Below are 21,082 nucleotides of genomic sequence, written 5' to 3' on the forward strand. Positions count from 1 at the left end.
AAGCTGAGTACCGTTCAGTTGCAGACACGGCGGTTGAACTTCGCTGGGTTGTTTACTTAATGCGTGAGCTTGGAATCGCTCCTTCTACTCAGCCTGTCATCTACTGTGATAATGTTGGTGCTACGTATCTCTCTGCCAACCCTGTTTTTCATTCTAGAATGAAGCATGTGGCGTTAGATTATCACTTCGTTCGTCAGCTGGTTCAATCTCGATTCCTTCGGTTTGCACACGTTTCATCCAAAGATCAACTAGCTGACGCTCTTACTAAACCGTTGCCTCGCCTCCGACTAGAAGATCTCAGTACCAAGATTGGGCTCTTTACCGGTTGCTCATCTTGTGGGGGCGTATAGGAGATAAGTATAGCTGTATATTGTTTTAAGTATCTCTCCTGAGATATTGTGTATATTGTTAGTTTAGTTAGATCTAGTTAGATCTCTTCTTATCTCTTCTTATCTACATTTGTGTATATAAGCAATGTAACTCTCGATATTCTATACAATAATACAACACATTCTCCTCTATAATCTACACATAAAATCTTATATTTGAAGTTATAAGATGTCTCTTGGAGATGCTTTTAGATCTCTAAAATTTTGAGTATTCGTTCGAGAATGGAAGTTACTCAAAAATATTTTCTGACAAAACTCTTAACTGTTATCATTTTCTGGCCAAGCATTTTCTAAGAGTGCTAAACTGGTTTATTCAGTCTGGTTAAGCGGTAATGTGTATTTTGATGAAATTTATTTCTTGGTAATTGAAAAGTCAGTCCGAGTATAATTTATTTGATTGTAGGTAGGAACGTGAACTAAAACATGAAATCCAAGAATTGGATATATCATCGACATTAGTCCTCAACAAAGGGGAATACTAAAATAGACTAGTCCAATTTATATGAAAGAATGATTCACCTATGAGGCTATGACTATACCTGCTTTTATAAGTTATTGTATACAGTATTTATATTTAGTGACTTTCAGGTAGACAAAATGAAAATAAATTTTTTGATTATGTATCAAAGAATTACTAATAGAAAGAGTAAGTATCATAATTAACTTTCAGAAATCAAAACCCACCTCAAACACCAACCCATCGACTGTGGGAAATAAGACAATGTGAGTGGGTTTGCATATGTGTCATGTTTTACCTATTTTAACATCACTATCATACATCATCCACTATATTAATCATCTTTATAGTATACACAAATTTGATACGACCACGCAAAAAAGAGAAGATAAGGAGCCGATCTGATATTACAATACACAGATGACTTCATTTCCGATTAAATAAATATATGAAATCTCCGGATATCTTGGGGTATTTGATTTCTTTATCCCATTTTAAATTAATATATTTTCCCATATTTAATTGTAAGAAAAAAAAATATGAAGTGTTTTGTGATAGTTCATCTAATTTTTTTTCATTTCTCCACTGATTTGGCGAGAGATTGTCATGGACGTACGTTAATCAGCGAGGTATAAAACTAAAAGATGAAAAGGAAGAAAGCCCCTTCTTAAAAAAATGAAAAAATTGGGTGTCCACTCTTCTAATAAGGATAGTTAATGTCTCTAAAAGAATTTGTACTTTGTATTGAGAAAATAACCTAAGAAAATCATGTACTTTAAAAAATAAATCAAATGATACCTCATTGTTTTGAAAAAAACAATGATTCCTCAGAAAACTTAACTCTTGGCTAGTGATTTCTACTTGCTAAGAAATTCTTCAGTTGGCTTATGTCAATAATCGATTCTTCTTAAACGTTAAATTATTTAACTAATAATCCTATTTTTCAAGTCAAACTAGTATCATGCTTTAAAATTATTAGAACATCATTAATAGTCTCTCAAATTTTTAATTCAAGTGTGAACATAATATTAAATGTGAACATAAGTATTAAATATTTAAGTATATGATGTGTTAACTAGACTCACCATAAAAAAAAATATAAATGTCTTAGAAGTTTCTCATGAGTTTCTTTGAGAGATTTTTCTCATTTTTTCTCTTCACTTCTTATTATTTTTTATTATTTTAATATAAAAAAATAATTGAGAAACTCTTACTAATATCTAATGGTATTCTTAGAACATCTCCGATGGGATTTCAGAAGATATCTCACTATATTATTACATGGATAATAAATTTAACAGCTATTCTATTGTAATTATTAAGATTATTAATTATAGTTTTAAGTTTGTGTGTATCATTTTAACAAATACTCCATATTCGTTGAGATTCTTAAATATAACATTAGTTAAAAGAAAATTATAGAAGATTATGGATAAAAAATATTTTTTTCTACACGAAGTAAATAATATCTTTATAATTTAATAAGTTTTAAAAATCCTGACATATAGAGGTTTTATTGTATTTTATCAAAACACTGATTTATCATTCGCAAAAGTTTTTTTTTTGGTAAAGTTATCATTCACAATTATAAACTAAGAATGTCGTATGTTGGTTCTTTTGTAAACTCTTATCCTCGAAATAGATACCAAAATGACTTCTTAATTTAGATTAAAAAAAACTAACTTGTTGAGCCAAATAAATACTCCTATATAACTATTTATCTTTTTTTTTTGTCGTTATCTATTTTGTTTTTATAATCTGTGAAAAATAAGTTATTATATTGTCAATGGTGTATCAATTGGCTTGATGGTCAACCGTACTCTCTAAATATCTTGCAAATGCCTAATAGTATGGTGGCTTGAAATGATTGGCTTAATGGTCAACCGTACATGCTTTTTAGTACATGATAAATGTGGTTCGAACTTCGACGTAGAATAGTAAATGTGGAGTAATCTTTTGTTTGTGAAAAATTATGAACTGTGAATTTAGTACGTAACAGTATTGGTCTATGCCATATACTTGTTACGTATGAAACATATATATATATATGTGTGTGGTTTGGTGGCGCCTGGAGGGGTGTTTTAAGGGGTTGTTGGAAGTGGAGCTAATGATGAGAGTGTGATCACATGCGAGCGAAAAGGAGTGCATTTATAACAAAGTCCCATTTTCATCATCTAAACTGTAAATAAAAAAGATACAGAAAGTTATACGGAGTATAAGAAAATACTGTACATAACATATGTTGTTTTTTTTTTTTTTACTATAACATATGTTGCTTCCAATAAGCATGTCATACGTTTCTAGGGATTCGTTCGCATCTATTTTGTAAGTGGATTTCAAATTCTATGATATATCAAAGTAAATTTACAGGAGACTTTGTGTTTTGTAACACTATATGTTCAAGATACTTTCAAGGATATTATCAAATATTTTTACTGATATAAATATTAAATTAATCCGAAAGTTAATTTGTATCAATTTTTTTCCATCAGTTTTTGAAAGAAGTTGAGTGTTTCGAAAAAAAAAATATTGTTTCAAATTGTATGATGTTTTCAACTTTCACTGGAATCTACTTTTTTGGGTTTATGATCACTTATATTATATTGTTTGTTTTTGTATTGGTTGAATTGTGTTTAGACAACTAATAAATAATACAAAGAAACTAATAAATGATATTTTTATTTAGAAAAAACTATGTTTTATCAATAGGTGTGTTTGAACTTTAAAATTGATTATTTTGTAACGGAATTAAGTAGTACAAATTAGTGCTTTTGATATATATAATCCCGCCGTTATGTTTCCGACAAGGTTTAAACTAGCATAATACATAGTATTATAAACAAATAAAAAACCAATCTACAAATTTATCATACAAATTGGATGAGCATTTATCTCAATTCAACGTTTTGATTATTCATTGTCTCACTCAATAAAATTAAAGATGGTAGTTAGTAGTCATTTGCGGCAGTTATTGCAGTAGTTTGGCTTCTTCAATCGAGTCTAAGTCATGTCGCCTACTCGCCTCACATTTATTCAAACCTTTAGTGCATAGTCCAGAATCATCTATGTTAGTTTATACTTTTATTGATGCAAGTTGTGGTTCCGAATGGAGACTGTGTAAAGTAATTAATAAGAGTGGGACTAAGTTTTTTTTTTTGTTTCAAGAAAAATAGAATGATGTACTAAATAGAATGCAGAACAATAATAGAAATGTATCCTTTATTAATTGATATATAAAGGAATATAACAAAATAAAATGTTTGGATTATAAAAGGGTAGTATTTGTTATGTTTTTCTGGCTATAAGAAGAAGACGATCCCCTTTTCTGGTATTCGTCCTCCATACAACTTTCAGAGTTTAATCTTATCATTTAAAGCCTATTTGCATGCATTAAACTTTTTTTGTGCCATTTCGATCCCTGAACCCTGATGCTCGCTTTCCTCTTTGTGAGGTGATAATAATGCTAATATTTCAAGAATTCAATGCTTTTCTATTTATTAGGACTGTTTTGAACTCTTGAAATTTTGCAATTTTCAGGTGAAAGAAAAAGATTGACAAATTGACAACAAGGATGTTATACCAATTTCTAGTTTCTAAGGACTGTTTTTGCGTTTTGGGCCATAAACAGTGAAACGCTCTCTCTCTTCAGCCTCCGTACTCTCCTCTTCACGAAAAGTGATAATGCATGTATTTCAAAAAATTCAAGGTTTCTCTATCTCTCAGGACTGTTTTAAATTCTTAAAATAGTGCAATTTTCAGGTGAAAATTATAGGAAAACTCTTAACATCTTACCAAAAAAAATAAAATAATAAATTATAGGAAAACGTTTAGAAAACATTGAAAAAGCGTTTTAGAAGAATTTTGGCATCATGCATGGATACTTTTTTTTATAGTCGGATAGATATACAATTGCAAAGACATACTAGACTTGGACCAAATCAAAATTTCAACTTGCATTGTTTTATTCCGATCTCTAAATTTCTCAGATATAAATCTATATCATGTGCTTCTACACTTGATTTAAATATATATTCTACTTAAAATTTTATTTTTGTATGTGGCATTTCAGTTAAATTATATCCCACTTATAATTTTATTTTTCTATATCAAAGTTCTCGATAGTTGTTACATAGACGCTTTATAAATATTATGAATAATGTTAGTTTTAAAGACTTGTAATTACCATATGATTTTTTCTTGTATTCTATCCTCACTCATACAATATCGGAAATCATTTTTTGATATATCAAACATCTGTAAATTGTTTTAGTTCTAACACGCTTCACTTTATAATTATTTTTGAGCAAGTGATGAAAAGATAATTCACTATGATGGCATAAAAAATCAAATCAATTTTAATAACCTTATCGATATGCACCAACATATACTAGAAGATATTACTAAATCAATAAATGATAGATAGCTATCAAACGAGATAGATAGACTACCAAAGTAACAACTAACAACAGTCAAATTTTAAGCCTGTAGCCATACCTTACAATGTGGCTACAATCAAAGTTTTTACCAGTAGGGGCCGAAGACAAAGAAAACGTTATAAAGACAAAGGTCATATTTCTTCTTTTAACCGTTGATTGTAAAGGCAATACACATACAATATTCTCTAGTTTCTTGCGTTTTGGGCCATAAACAGTGAAACAAACAGGCCTTTGAAGAAAAAAAACGAAGTAGTTGAAGCCTTTTTCCGAATCAACGGCTCATCTTTACGAAATGCAAAGAATCTTCTGGATCCTTTCTCAGCTACTCCATTTTATCTAAACCCTAACCCCCCTCTCCCTCACTTTCGTTTAGAGTGAAAACAAACCCATTTCCTTATCCACAAACCCAGAACGTTCTCGTTTGCTCCCGTCTGTGGAAAAAAATGGCGTCTGCAAACGCTCTATCTTCAGCCTCCGTACTCTGCTCTTCACGACAGGTGAAGTGCTTTGCCTGTTATTTAGCCATTTCCTCCATTACTTTCTTTCATACTCTCCTTTGGATTCGTCATTTACTTCATTCTATTTCAACTGTGTATCTCTCTCAAATTTGGCTTAAGGTTTAGTGGTTTCTGGGTTTGGTGAAAAATGGTTACTTTCTCAATTCAGCTTGTTGTTATGCTTTAGTGGTTTCTGGGTTGGTGAAAAAATGGTTACTTTCTCAGTTCAGCTTCTTTGTATGCTTTGATGGTTCCTTTCTCAATTCAGCTTGTTTTTTGCTTTAGTGGTTTCTGTGTTTGGTGAAAAGGGTTACTTTCTCTGGGGGAAATTCGAGAATTCGATGGAGATTAATATTAAGTGAATCTGGTTTGATCTTATCTTGTGGGTGCAGGGAAAGCTGAGTGGTGGAAATCAGCAGAAGGGTCAAAGAGTAAGCTACAGGAAAGCAAACAGACGTTTCACTGTTAGAGCAAATGTTAAAGAAATCGCTTTCGACCAGAGCTCAAGAGCTGCTCTTCAAGCTGGTATCGACAAGCTTGCTGATGCTGTTGGTCTCACTCTTGGCCCTAGAGGTATTATTAGTAGCTCTTCACATCTTCATTATCTCAATGTGTTTTGTTCAAATTTGTCTTTCTTTTGTCTTATCTTGGTGTTTCTCGTTTAATATTCTTAAGGGAGGAATGTTGTGCTGGATGAATTCGGAAGTCCTAAAGTGGTGAATGATGGAGTCACCATTGCTAGGGCTATTGAGCTACCTGATGCTATGGAGAATGCTGGTGCAGCGCTTATCCGTGAGGTTAGTGTGTGAGAGCTTTAGCTTTCGTTGTTATTTCTGTTACTGGTGATTGTCTGATTGATTTGGTTCATTTGTTGTTGTTGTTGAAGGTTGCAAGTAAGACTAATGACTCTGCTGGTGATGGGACAACCACTGCGTCTATCCTTGCTCGGGAGATTATCAAACATGGATTATTGAGTGTCACTTCTGGTGCGAATCCCGTTTCACTCAAGAGGGGTATCGATAAGACTGTTCAGGGTTTGATCGAAGAGCTTGAGAAGAAAGCTAGACCTGTCAAAGGTCGTAATGACATCAAAGGTACTAGTGTTTTTCTTTCTTCAGTGACCTTCCTGTGATGCAATGTTGATTGCTAGCTACTAAACAAATCGTTGCTTAATATATTCAGCCGTGGCTACAATCTCTGCTGGAAATGATGAACTTGTGGGAACAATGATTGCTGATGCCATTGACAAAGTTGGACCTGATGGTGTTTTGTCCATTGAATCTTCATCCTCGTTTGAGACTACCGTCGAAGTTGAAGAAGGAATGGAGGTATGAGTTTTTGTCTTTATTAACACTCCAACTCTAATTTGATTTACAGATACTAACTTAATTTCTTTACATTGAATTACAGATTGATAGAGGTTACATCTCGCCTCAGTTTGTTACAAACCCTGAGAAACTACTAGTTGAGTTTGAGAATGCGCGTGTGTTGATTACTGATCAGAAGATCACTGCAATTAAAGACATCATCCCAATTTTGGAGAAGACCACTCAGCTTCGAGCACCATTGCTGATTATTGCAGAGGATGTTACCGGTGAGGCCTTAGCAACCCTTGTTGTGAACAAACTCCGTGGTGTCCTCAATGTAGTCGCCGTTAAAGCTCCAGGATTCGGAGAAAGAAGAAAGGCTATGCTTCAGGATATCGCAATCTTGACAGGTATATTTGCTTGGGTTTTGTTATCTTCTGTGTTCTCTCTGATGTGTTCTCAACTTTCTATTCTTTTGTATGTTGTTTTGTTCTTCAGGAGCTGAGTACCAAGCCCTTGACATGGGTTTGCTGGTCGAGAACACAACCATAGAGCAACTAGGTATTGCACGAAAAGTCACAATCAGCAAAGATTCGACTACACTTATCGCAGACGCAGCTTCCAAGGACGAGTTACAAGCTCGTATTTCACAGCTGAAGAAGGAGCTTTTCGAGACAGATTCTGTGTACGATTCAGAGAAGCTCGCTGAGAGAATCGCTAAACTCTCTGGAGGTGTTGCAGTCATCAAAGTCGGAGCAGCAACTGAGACTGAGCTTGAGGACCGTAAGCTTCGTATAGAGGATGCAAAGAACGCGACTTTCGCTGCTATCGAAGAAGGAATAGTTCCAGGTGGTGGTGCTACTTTGGTGCATCTCTCCACTGTTATTCCTGCTATTAAGGAGAAGTTTGAGGATGCTGATGAACGTTTGGGAGCTGATATAGTACAGAAGGTAAGATTACAATCTTTAGAGGCTAGAAATGATTGATTGTGTCTATATACTTATGAAAGTTTATGTTTTGAATACAGGCATTGGTTGCACCAGCTGCACTTTATAGCCCAGAACGCAGGAATCGAAGGAGAAGTTGTTGTTGAGAAGATTATGTACAGCGAGTGGGAGCTTGGTTACAATGCAATGACTGACACATACGAGAATCTGTTGGAAGCTGGAGTGATTGATCCAGCTAAAGTGACGAGATGTGCGCTTCAGAACGCTGCTTCGGTCGCAGGAATGGTCTTGACCACTCAGGCCATTGTTGTTGACAAACCGAAACCAAAGGCTCCTGCTGCTGCTCCTCCTCAGGGTCTCATGGTGTAATGATGTTTACACATTTTTATGTCATATGGCTTGTATTTCTTGTCCCCATTTATCTGCAATGTTTTTTTCTATGGGGAAATGAGTAGTTTTGTTTTAACGGTAACAATAAATAATTATCTTTTTGATCAAGGATCGTTCTGATTGTTTTTAGATGAGAAATTGCAAAATAAGACTTGTTTTTGAATTCAAGTGTGTGAAAAGAGAGCAACTAGAGAAGTGCATCCATCTCTGATTACACATTACTCAACACTTAACACTAAGAAACGTTTGACCAGAGCCATATTTTTTCCAAAAGCCAAGTTTGGGTCATCAAAACATACAAATAGGTGCAACATTTCTAAAATATAACAGTTGGTATGTAGCGTAAATCGACATAGCTATAATCATAAATTGGAAAAAGAGCTGTTCTGCATGTTCCTCATCGATAGCCTTTACACATTGTAACCTTCCTTTCTGGCCATCAAAGAGGAACCAAAAACTTTCTGATTTACTATCAGTTTTCTCGCAAACTTATTGGATCGTATGACACTAAAGTGTTGCTATAATCCTTGAAGGGCATAACTGATGTGCACACCTTATAAAAACATTCTTGGCACAATCTAAGTTCCTTGGTACTTCGGTTATCACGAAAAGACGTTAGCAACATGGATCTTATCAAAACTCACATTCATCTTCCATTCTTCCTCATCGTTCCTTCTCCGCATTGTTTTTGTTTGACGCCACGAAATCATCCTCTACTTCCTATTCCAACTCTAATACACTCTATACGCAATCTTCTTAGGACAACATATATAAGTAGACTCACTTCTCCTCATCTCAAATTATCCATACGCACTGCTATTTTTCATGTTTCCTCCATATCCCAGACCAGTAACCTTCTCAAGATGGCAATATGGCATATAATACATTTGCATCTTTCAAATGCATAGAACTAACTTTGTGCACATCACCATGTCATCTCAGTCTTTAGGAACCACATCTTCATTTCTGACCAAATCAGAACAAGATTTTGGTTTGATTCCGCTCTTAACCACGAACGTAACCATCATTTCTGCCACTGCTCGGTTTACTTCAAACAATGCATCAGCTAATCTTTCTAATACTGCACCATCAGGAATGAATCCTTCCCTAATCATCTCAGCCACCACTTTTAAAGCTTCACTTATCATTCCTGCTCTGTAGCACTCTTCAGTCAACGTAATATACATTGCTTCAGCAATCTCAAACTCATTCACTCGCAACTCGTCCAACAATCTCATCGCTTCACACACTTTCCCTGCTTTGCAGAGACCACTCATCAACGCGCAATACGTATCCCTGTTCGGAGTAACACCTCGAGAACTCATTTTACCGTGTAGCTCAAATGCTTTCTCCACTTGTCCCAATCGAGAGTACCCGTTCATGATCAGATTATACACATAAGTCTCCACTCTAAGCTTCTTATCGTGCATAGTCGAAACCAACCTCTCTGCATCATCAATCTTGCCGTAACTAGTGAAACCATCGATCAAGATCTTGTAAGTATCGAGATCAAGCGTCACTTTTTCCTTCTCCATTAACTCAAGAACCAAATCCAGCTCTTCGAAATCCCATCTCTTGACACAACAATCAATCATCGGCTTAAACGTAACGATATTAGGCTTAATCTTTGTCTCCTCCACCATCTTTCTTGCTCTCTTGATCTCTCCATTGCAACACAGAGCCGTAACAACGACCGTTAAAGAGTACACAGACACAACATCTAACCCCGAATCAACCATTAGAGTAAAGAAATCGCTAGCTAACTCCATCTGATCACGTTTCTTGAGGTTTAGGAGATGCAAAGTTAAAGCCTTTTCATCAATCTTAACCTCATTGTTCTTCATAAACTCAAAAACCTCGACAACTTCATCGAATCTCTCTTTGTCTGAATAAACCATGATCATCGAATTAAACAACCTCGCAACGACTTTCGTCTCGAACACACATTCATCAACGACACTAGAGGCGATATCGCGAAAAGGGTACCTGAGAATCTCGGGTTTTTTCAGCAGCTTCTGCGCATCTGAGAACTTCCTCTCCGACAAGACGCGGAGAGTGAGAGATAAGTGGGTTTGGAGATCGGGCTTGAAAGAGAAAAGAGAAGGGTTTTCGAGGACGAAACGGAAGAGGGAGACGCATTTCCAGGATTTGACGTCGGGATCGGATAATATGCGGCGGAGGGTGGAGAGATTGAGATCGGAGAGTGGCTGTTTCGGTGAATCGAGAGCTTGGTTTATGGAGGAAGAATCGATTAGGAGCTTGTAGATTGAAAATGGGTATGTTCGTTTGGCTGTCTTTAGGGTTTTGAGGAAGCTTTGCAGAGTCATCTTCTTCACTGTCTTCGAATCGTCGCGTCGGCTTTAAAATCTCTTCCCCTCTCTCTTTGCCTCTCCACTCCGTTAATCTGCTTAAGAGAATGACTGTTTTTTTTTGAATGGAAGAGAATGGCTGTTTTTATCTCATTTGTGTTTAGATTTTAGTCTACGTTAATAGTGTTGGTTTGTTCTCTGTTGATTTTTGATGATTCTAAAGTTTTCATATTTTCTTCCTCCTCTTGCGCAGATTGTTTTGAACAAAGTGATACTCGTGGGCACAAAGACACACTTACATCGGCAAACTGGTTGTGACCAATGCCACAGTAATGGTCATGAACTTGGCAATTGCAGGAGCAGGTAGTTACTTGGCAATTTGCCACCTGCGAGAAATCCGTCAAATGTTTTTTCCAGGTATTATGTTTCTTATGGAGACCAAGAATGAACGAGCCTTCCTTCAAGACTTTCGGTATCTTCTTGGTTATGATTTTCTTTTTACAGTTACCCTATCGGCAGTAGTGGCGGCCTTGCTTTGTTTGCATTATCTGAGTTTAATGTTCAAGTTCTTTTTTTTTCAATTATAGTCATCGATGTATCAGCTATGATCAGTACAATTTCTCTTTCTTTTGTTTATGGTGACCTTGTCGTTAATCACAGAAACTTAGTATGGGAATGCTTAACTCGTATTAGCATTTCTCGCTTTGATGCGTGGATTATGATTGGCGACTTTAACGAAATTAATGGAAACCATGAAAAATAGATCCTATCCGTAGTGAAAACTTTTTTCTTAATTTCGTCTCATGCAACAGAACTGTGGTATGATCGATCTCCCTTTCTCGGGAAATTGTTTGTCATGGGTGGGACACCCGAAAAAACATCTTATCCGTTGCCGACTAGATCGAGCAATGGGCAATGAGGATTGGTTCAATTTATTCTCGTACTCTTCTATCGAATACCTGAAATTCATGGGGTCAGACCACTGTCCGGTCCTCACATACATTTCTCAAGTAAAAACAAAATAAAAAAAGAATTTTCGCTTTGACAAACAATGGATCTCTAAACCAGATTTTGAAGATATTATCCGAGAGGGTTGGCTGTCAAATGATGAGGAACAAAATATGTCTCTCCATGAACGCATAAGTAATTGCCAGTCCTCTATATCTAGATGGTGTAGAGAAGACGAACAAAACTCCTCAAAAATCTATAAGATCTTCAATCTATCTGGATAAAGGTCAGCCTGACGAGAGTTTATCTACGGAGGAGGTCTCATTAATCCAAAAAATCTCATTAAAACTTATGAGGAAGAAGAGATGTTTTGGCAAGCCGAAACCTCTAGTACAAAGATGGAGATATGAATACAAAATTCTATCACACCTCTACTAAACAAAGAAGAGCAAGAAATCACATCATTGGACTTAATGACTCTTGAGGATTTGGACACAGAATGAGCAAAAAGTTAAAGATATTGCAATAGACTACTTCTGCAATATGTTTCAATCATCGACGACTTCATATACTGAAGTCTCTCTCAATAACCTGCCAAATTGCATCTCCCCTGAGATGAATGAGAGATTGTGTAAAGAATTCACCCCTCTTGAGATAATAAAAAGGCTTTATTCTCAATTCATCCGGGGAAAGCTCCGGGTTCTGATGGTATGACAACTCTATTTTACCAAAAATATTGGTCGACCATCAGATCTCATGTAATCAAGATGGTTCAAGAGTTCTTTGCTTCAGGGATTTTTGATCCTAAGTTAAATGAGAGCAATATATGTCTGGTACCAAAAACAGAATGCTCAAGGGACATGGTCAATTTTCACACCATTAGCCTGTAATGTTTGTTACAAAATTATCTCCAGTGTCAAGGCTAAAAACATAAAACAACAATAACTAACATATATTTGAGAACAAGAAAACCAAAAAAAAAAATACTACAAATATGCTATAAACGCAACTTTCACAAAATTAATTACACAAAACTTTGATGAAGGTTAGGGTTAGCGGGTCCCAAATAAGTATTAAATTTATAAAACCCTAGAATACTGCAAGTGCACAGTCGTACGGTATTGTACTTCGGATGTTGATCCACAGGAAGGATGTCTAATCTGCAGAAACTTCAAAATGGGAGAAGTAAGCGAAATAATAAACTCAAGGGGGGGGGGGGGGTTTGGTTTTTACGAGAAAAGAAAAGACAAAATAAAACTAGACGTAATGCTAAACTAATTCGACTAAGACTAAAAATGAAATAAGGTTTAGTTGCTAAGGACAATCTACGGGATGCTCGATTCAAACTAGGGTTTTAAACTCATAGGGGGCGACGCAGACTTCCCTTTTTTATCCTAATCGATATCTAAGTTTCTTCCGACTAGTCTCAGGTAGAATATCTTAATCTATTTCTAAGATCTGCAAGGAACTAGAATATGCACTTATATGGCTAACCAACTCTCGTCATCTTAACCAACTAATCACTTAAACTCGACAAGTAGCTTTCATCTCTTTCCGCGAGTAAGATCATCCATTAATAATGGAATTCGTTTTTGCTCACATCTTCTCTATAGGTACCCTTCGTCTCCTACATATACTATGTTCTTCCAATGCTATTTCCAGCAATCTGATTTATTACTCTCGTGGCTCTGATCAATCCTAGGTTCAGAGATTAGTTCATGACACTAACCTCATGCATTAGGTTCGACTTAGAAGATATGAGATCTAGAATATGGTTGAGAAAAACAAGCAATCCCTATAGAACATTGATATTAGGATTTTTTAGCCTACTAAGTCAATTAACCTCTTGTGTTGTAGCACTTGAGGGTCAATCCAAATGGAGATTATCTAGGCACTAAGACTATATGGAACTATCTTAATCCAAGTCTAATAAGAAGATGACTTGGTAACCAAGATTATCTAAAAGCATATAATTAAACAAGTAAGAACAAGCAGTAATTAAGAACAACCTAGGAGGATAAGCAAACAAAGACTCAAATTCAAATAAAGATATAAGCTAAACCTCTAGATGTGATCATTGATCAGGGTGCTTAAATGTGAATTCATGATGCTAAGCAAACAATGCAACACTTGCAATTCTTTAGTCTAGACTTCCAAATCAGATAAATTCATTCTCATGACAAAAATCCCTTTGTTAATTACCAAATCAAGACTAATTCCCATTAGATGAATAAGTAATCAACAAGCATAAGGTTCCAAGTCTAAAATGACCAGACAGCCTCTTTGTGCATCAATTAAGAGCTAAGAAAGACTGAATCTTATACAGAAAGATAAAGCAAGCATCACATGATCTCAAATTCCAATTAACTTAGAACTCTAATCTAGATTAATCCTCTCATGAAGGCATTAACCTCTACACTAATCCATTTTCAAACCAAATCATCATTTGTGAAATATGAATCAATGAGCATTAAGAAAGAGTTATAATATGTCATTCATGCATTTAACAATCATTCCCATGATGAAAAAGGCATAAACCCTTAAGTTAGCTCATTCAAGCATTTCATCAAACACCTTGTGGGTGGAGAAATGCCTAAGTTCTAGATCAAGCTTATAATGAGAGATCTAGCATAATGATCAGCTAACTAAGGAAAGGAGAAGAGAATCTAAGCTTAAACAATCATTAATCTACATCTAAGCACCCTAATCTACACACCTAGAAGCTTAAAAGAAGACTACTCACTAATCATGATGAACACACCATTTCCTTTGCAAGAGGTGATGTTGATCATGATTAGAAGTTAAGATGAGATGAAGAAATGATAAGAAACAGCTTTAAGATGATTAAATCTGCTAGATATCTCTTGATCAAACTCGTTTTTACACTAAAGAGGAAAAAGAAACAAGAGAAAACAAAGCTTAAGTCTTGGAAAAAATCCTAAAAAGCATATATAGTGTCTCTTGCGGACCGGGTCAGCCCATGACAAACTGGGTACTGACCCGGCTTCAAATGGGTCATGTCTCAAGTGTGCGACATGGTCAGGTGCTTCCCAAGTCGCAGGCTCAAGTCGCACAGCTATAGAAACAGCCTTGTGCACCTTAAATCCTTCAGCCCCAGCCGCATGCCTATCTAGGTGTAAACTGCGAGTGTTTGTGCTGTTCAGGCTTTTTCTCTTCAACTTGCACAACTAAGACGCATTCTGGAGGTAATATGTGTGCGAGTTGGTCCTCCTTTAGTCCCAAGTTGCAGGCCTAAGTCGGTGTAAATTGCGAACACATGTGCTACATGGTTCCACTTCATGTCCAACTCGCAGGCCTATCTCGCACAGCATTGTGGACTTAGTAAAATTTGATTCTGGAAGTCTATACCTTGCTCAGAGTCTCCTTACACTCATCTCTAAAGTCACAACTTGTTCCAGAGCATGAACATTCATGGGTGCGAGTTAATCAAGTCGCAGTACCGTATCGCACAACCTAAGCCTTCTCGGAACGCTTCACATTCAGGGGAGAGTAACTTCCAGGATATGAATCCAAATGGCATGATTCCAACTGAATTAGAAGAGTACTCAAATATCTTTGAACCTTTCTGAAGAAACCTTCAGAGCTTGGGAAGCGGAAGGTTCCCTGGGAAGCTCATCTTTGCGGCGCATTGAAACGATCAAAAGGGAACTCTTGGACCAGTGTTTACTCCGGAGACGATATCTTTGAGTACATAGCACCAAACTGGATGATATTAGATGTTCTGGAAACCGCATTCGAAAAAATTGAATCTTGATGAAGACCCCGGCAACTGAATCAGACTGGAAGGGCATCGTCCCACGCTATCTTTGTGACTCATCGAATCGGTCTTGAAACTGTAGCGAGACAGGTGCGTCTTCCGGTGAGCTTAACTCTGATCTCACGACTCCAAATCCAATGATTCGACCTGTTATGGGACTGTGACGCGATCATCTCAAACGTTGATGAAGGGTTCGAGTTCAGATGACGTCGGAAAGGGCTCCGTTCCACCGGGTCTTTGATGTGCGTTGCTTTGGTCCTTTATCCGCTCCGAGACATGTACTGCTTCGTATCGCCGTAACTTTCAGCTCAAAACTCCAAATAGGACGATCTAAAGTGTTCTGGAAACTAGACTCGACGATCTGAATTCTTTATGAAGACTCCGGAGGCTGAATCCTGGTGAAAGTCCTCCTTATCAGGTGATAAAGTTGAGGAATCGTCGGCTCCATAACACTTGTCCGAGTCTGATGCACATAAGGTGATGGTCTTCATGGCTTTTGTCCCAATTGCTCCCAGTTAGCTCCAAATGACCTGTAAACAATCCAAAAGTGCAAAACTCTCTAGGACCTAATGCAATTCTTAACTAAAGACAAAAGAAAAGACAAATATATGTAAAACTACCTAAATGTATGCATGAGACTCAATATTTGGACAAAAATGCAATCCTAAACATGACAAAATGTGAGTATATCAACTCTCCCACACTTGTCCATTGCTTGTCCTCAAGCAAACAAGAAAAAATGAGAGAGAGAGAGGTTGAATGCATGGGAGTTCATATTTCCTTTGAGAGAAGTGACCACTAAGAGAATTCAAATTCATGCTCAATATAAAATGCAAAACCATACTTTGGTGTATCAACTCAACAGTAATCTCCACAAGTTCTCCTATTCCTCAACTCTTTAACATTCATTAAGCTTTTTACCAAGTGGATCAAATGATGCATTGTTTAAACAAACAGAGTTTGGCTAGGGTGAGGTTATGAGACTAAAATGATCTCATCAATGCCTGAGTGGGTTCAATGCAGCAAAATGATCTCTCTATGAATGACCAAAATTTGGAAGAATGCTAAAGGTAAAAGGCAACCTATGCATACAAGGGCAAGGACTCATCCCACCCCACACTCTACTCAAAGTTTCCTCACTTGCTTACTTTTCACACTCATTCTTCTCTCACTAGGGGATTCTCTTTTCCTTTTCATACACAAGTCTTGGAGTTCAAACTTTACACAACTCTTTTTCACTTTCTTTTGTAACCTCTTGCCTCTTTTTCTTTCTTTTTAGAACATTTGAGCTCTTTGGCTTCTTTTCTTTTTCTTTCACTTAGAGGCTAGACTCTTTCTTTCCAAAACACTAGAGTTCACTTTCTTTGACTCAAAACTTCCAAGACTGATTTCTTTTCTTTTTCTATCCCCTAGTTCTCACCACTCTTCTTTTGTTTCCACTCATCTCTCCTTTTTCCACTCACCAACAAGTATTCCCCCACACTTAGTTCTCGCCAAATCTCTCAGTTCCTTGATGATGGAACTTACCAGTCAATGAGACTTGCCCTTGTCGCCCTAAACCTAACACTTTCTGCTAAGTTTGGTCCAAGGTGGCCTCTCAATCACACACAAACAATTGGCTTGAAAGAAGGATGGGTTCAGGGTGAGGAAAACTGATCTATTATGCAGATCAGCTAGTTGAGCTAAGGAAGAGGATGGTAAAAACAGTTTTCTAGCTCAAATATGTATACTGGTATCCACAAACTTATTCAAATAATGCACCAAATGATAGTTTTCAAGTCAAGTTCAAGGTTTTCACTTATTAGAGTTAAGTTCAATTCAAACTCGCTTCTCAGATTCAAATCATTTAAAGCCTTGCAAGCACAGAAGTCATTTCACAAGCATATTTAATCCAAATTCTCAAAGTGATGTACTCTCAAGAAAAAAAACTATCATTACTCCCATGCACAATGCAACCTATATGATGCAACTAGACTCAATCATAAAAATGTGAAATGCAACTACATGATCACTTTTTTGTGTTAAAATTTTCAAATATTTCAATTTTTTGGTTTTTTTTTCTTTATATATGCACTAAATGCTATGCATGATCAAATGAGACTCAAAAAGGCAAAAGAGAAAATAAGAACATAGAAAACATGATTAGTAAACACAAAGCCTCTCCCCCACACTTAAATAACACAGTCCCTTGTGTTATAAAAGCATGAGAAAGAGGAAAAATCAAACATGAAATGCAAAAGATAAAGAAAAATGCTAAATGCTCATTTACAAGTGTTTGGAGTGATACCTGGTGTGGTTCTTATGCAAAAGGGGAGTGAGTATCTGCACCAGATGAGGCTAGACATCACTGGAGATGGATTTGGCTTGGTCTGAACTCCCTTGTGCGGCATGGACTTGTCTTGGACCAACTCGCACACCCAAGTCGCACATAAAGCTTCTTGAAAGTTCTGGCCTTCTTTGTTGCTGCTACATGGCCCTAGAAGACACCAACCTGCACACCCATGTAGGTGTGATTTGCGAACAGGTGTGCTACTTGGATCAGGGGAGAACTGACTTGCACACCCATGTAGGTGTGATTTGCGAACAGGTGTGCTAGATGGGACCTGACCTTGTCCAACTCGCACACCCAAGTAGCACACCAGGCGGCTCACCAGTTTTCATTCCTTAAGTCCTTCCTCAGCTTGTTCTTAGACTCTTTTTCACTTTGTCATTGGACCACAGCATCCCTAAGTTACCTTAGACCTGAAAACACTTCACAAAACCCATCAAAATATCCAAAACATGAAAAAGAAGAGAAAAAATTAAAAAGAGTTATGTACAAAGATAAGCTTGGGGTGTCTCCCAAAAGCACTTTGTTTTAAGTCACTAAGTTTGAATTTTCATACTCTTTTCTTAGTGAGTGAGAGGAGGAGCTTTGATGCTCCTTGTCTTGTCCATGAATTCAAGCATTAGGTCCCTGTTCATCAGCTCTTGAACACCAGATGACCCTTTGTCTATGAGCTATTGTGTGAGGATTGCCCTGACTTTTGCAAAAGGTTTTGATCCTCCAATGCCTTTAACCTTGTATTCCACAACTACACCATCAAACTTCCATGTAGTGAGAGTTAAGACTTGAGAAGAGGACCCAAGAGTGAATGATTTGGTGCTTGTTGGGTTCTTGTCTTGAGACCCTGAACCATTGCTTTTGTTCCTGCTGACCTCCTTCTCACTTGGTCTAGGAGAAAAAGATTCCAAGCAAGCTTCATCATCACTAAAGAAATCTCCTTCAAACTCAAGATCAGGTCTTACTAAGGATTCTTTCTTCTTCTCAACAGATGCAAGGGGTTGAGCTTCTTCTATAGTTCCAATACTCCCCACATACTTCATCTCATAGTGTTTCAACTCATCAGAATCATCAGATATAACCCCACAAAATCCAGCAAGAGGAGGTTTAAGGGGATAAGATACTTCATCATCTACCTTAGTAAGAACCACTCTTTGAGTATCAAAGTCCATCCTTGCTCCTGTGGTGTTCAGAAATGGAGTTCCAAGCAGAAGAGGTAGCTCTTTGGTCTTTTTCATCTTCATGACTACAAAATCAGTTGGAACTGTGCATTCACCAATCTTTAATGGGTAGTCTTCAAGGATTCCATATGGCTTCTTTGAGGATGAATTTCCAAAGGTAATTGACATGGGGTGATACTTAAGACTCTTGATCCGTAGTCTCTCCACCATGTCTAAAGACATTACACTGATGCTTGATCCAGAATCACACAAAGCATTCTCTACTTTCAAATTTCCAAGAGAGCATGAAATGGAGAACTTTCCTGGGTTGCCTAGCATGGGAATAGATTTGGATTTCACCCTTGTTGAACCAGTGCTAGAGACTCCATCAGATGTCCTTCCTTGAACCATTCTTTGATCCTTTCCTTCAGCAATCTCAGAATCATTCTCTTTCATATCAAAATAAGCTGCATCCCCACCTTCTTTCTCAATGTCCTCATTGAGATAACATAACAGGAACTCAAACTCATCTATGATGGCGTCCTCATAATCTTTTGTCAGACATTTTTCACTTGAGACATTTCTATGGAGAAGATCCTCAATTTCTTGGACAGCAGCATGATTCTCATCATTTGAGAGGATTGCATTGCAGTATTCTGTTTGATGTGCAACTGATGTCCATGGTAAAGATCTTTGAGCTTGAGAACTGCAGTGGCCCTTGTTGTTCTCTAGAGTCTTGACTTTGGAAGCCAATGGTGCAAGTTGAGTTAGAAGATCAGAATACGTGCAATCCACCTTGTTGTCAATCTCTGCCATTTTTTTGTTCAAGTCCATGGCACCACTTGCTTGACCTTTGAGAATTTGCTGGAGCAGGTTCTGTTCTTCTTGATCCTTATTCCCTGAGTTCTGTTGGAGGCTTTGCTGTTGGGGAGGAAAAAAACCTTGTTGTTGAGTGTTTTGAGGATATAAGTTCTGGTTTGGGGGATTCTTGTAGTAGGTAAAGCCCTTTTGGTAACCTTGTTGGCCACCTACAAAGTTCACCTCAGCTGTGATGTCTTCCCTTTGAAATGTGTCTTGAGACACATGATTCACATCTCTAACAAAGTTGGCTGACTGATGAGAAGCTAAGAGAAGTGTGTCTAGCTTCTCATTGAGAGACTTGATGTCTTTCCTTGTCCTTTCCTCTTCAGCACTCACAGCTCCTCTTGAATTCCTTTCAAAGTCTGATCCATAAAGCTCATCACTCTGAGCTATATTCTCCACAAGGGTTATGGCATTATTGACTTCCTTGGTCATGAAATTACCATTTGAAGCAGTGTCCAAGAGTAGTCTGACCTTTGGTAAAGCACCTCTGTAGAAGGTACTTAGCAGCTGAGCATCTGAGAATCCATGGTGAGGGCATTGCATGGTATACCCTCTAAATCTTTCCCAAGCCTCACAAAAGGATTCATGGTTCTTCTGAATAAAACTTGAGATTTCATTTCTTAACCTTGCTGTTCTTCATGAAGAGAAGAACTTGGTTAGAAATGCTCTTTTGCATTGCTCCCATGTTGTGACTGATCCTTGAGGTACTTTTCCCACTGATGAGCTTTGTCTCCTAGAGAAAAAGGGAATAGCCTTAACTTGAAACTGTCCTCACTCACTCCATCCATCTTAGTTAGATCACAGACTCTATCAAAGATGTCAATGTGATCTAATGGGTCTTCTAATGCCAAGCCATGTAACTTGTTTGATTGCACCATGTTGATCAAGCCAGATTTGATCTCAAAATCTTTTTCAGGTGTAGGAGCTTGAATCCCATGTCTCTGACCCTGAGTATTGGCCTCATCACCAGCTCCCACAACTTGTCTTGGACGTGGAGGTGGTGGCTCTTCCTGATTCTGGTGGTTTCCATTACCACCATGAGCCTGTTGCCCTTGATCCATACCCAACCTCATAATGTGCACAGCCTTTATCTTTGACTTCTGGTGTTCATACACCTGAAAACAAAGACAGCACTTGAAAGGTAATCAGTAAAACAAAATATAATGACTTGATCTCAAGAAGATCCAAAGTCCTAATGCTAGAATGAATCTCCAATTGGCAACGGCGCCAAATTGATAGTAGGATTTTTTAGCCTACTAAGGTCAATTAACCTCTTG

The 21,082-nt window shown here is 37.2% G+C and overlaps 2 protein-coding genes and 1 non-coding gene across 3 annotated transcripts; 2 read left to right on the forward strand and 1 right to left on the reverse strand.

The window, feature by feature from the left end:
• Positions 1-5,619: 5,619 nt before the first annotated feature.
• LOC18027449 (ruBisCO large subunit-binding protein subunit alpha, chloroplastic) lies at positions 5,620-8,552 on the forward strand. Its single transcript, XM_006409753.2, is given in 9 exon segments — positions 5,620-5,779; positions 6,172-6,352; positions 6,455-6,576; positions 6,666-6,873; positions 6,962-7,107; positions 7,190-7,496; positions 7,585-8,036; positions 8,114-8,137; positions 8,139-8,552. Coding segments are annotated over 9 exon segments (1,758 nt in total). The 5' UTR covers positions 5,620-5,725; the 3' UTR covers positions 8,403-8,552.
• Positions 8,553-8,672: 120 nt separating this feature from the next.
• LOC18027450 (pentatricopeptide repeat-containing protein At2g28050) lies at positions 8,673-10,821 on the reverse strand. The gene has a single exon (XM_006409754.2). It carries the CDS (start codon positions 10,748-10,750, stop codon positions 9,362-9,364), a length of 1,389 nt encoding a protein of 462 aa, XP_006409817.1. The 5' UTR covers positions 10,751-10,821; the 3' UTR covers positions 8,673-9,361.
• Positions 10,822-20,325: 9,504 nt separating this feature from the next.
• On the forward strand, positions 20,326-20,432 carry LOC112081674. The gene has a single exon (XR_002896596.1). It is a non-coding gene; the product is annotated as a small nucleolar RNA R71 (small nucleolar RNA).
• The last annotated feature ends 650 nt before the right edge of the window (positions 20,433-21,082 follow it).

This window comes from Eutrema salsugineum, unplaced genomic scaffold (genome assembly GCF_000478725.1).
Source record: "Eutrema salsugineum unplaced genomic scaffold, Eutsalg1_0 scaffold_10, whole genome shotgun sequence".
NCBI lineage: Eukaryota > Viridiplantae > Streptophyta > Magnoliopsida > Brassicales > Brassicaceae > Eutrema > Eutrema salsugineum.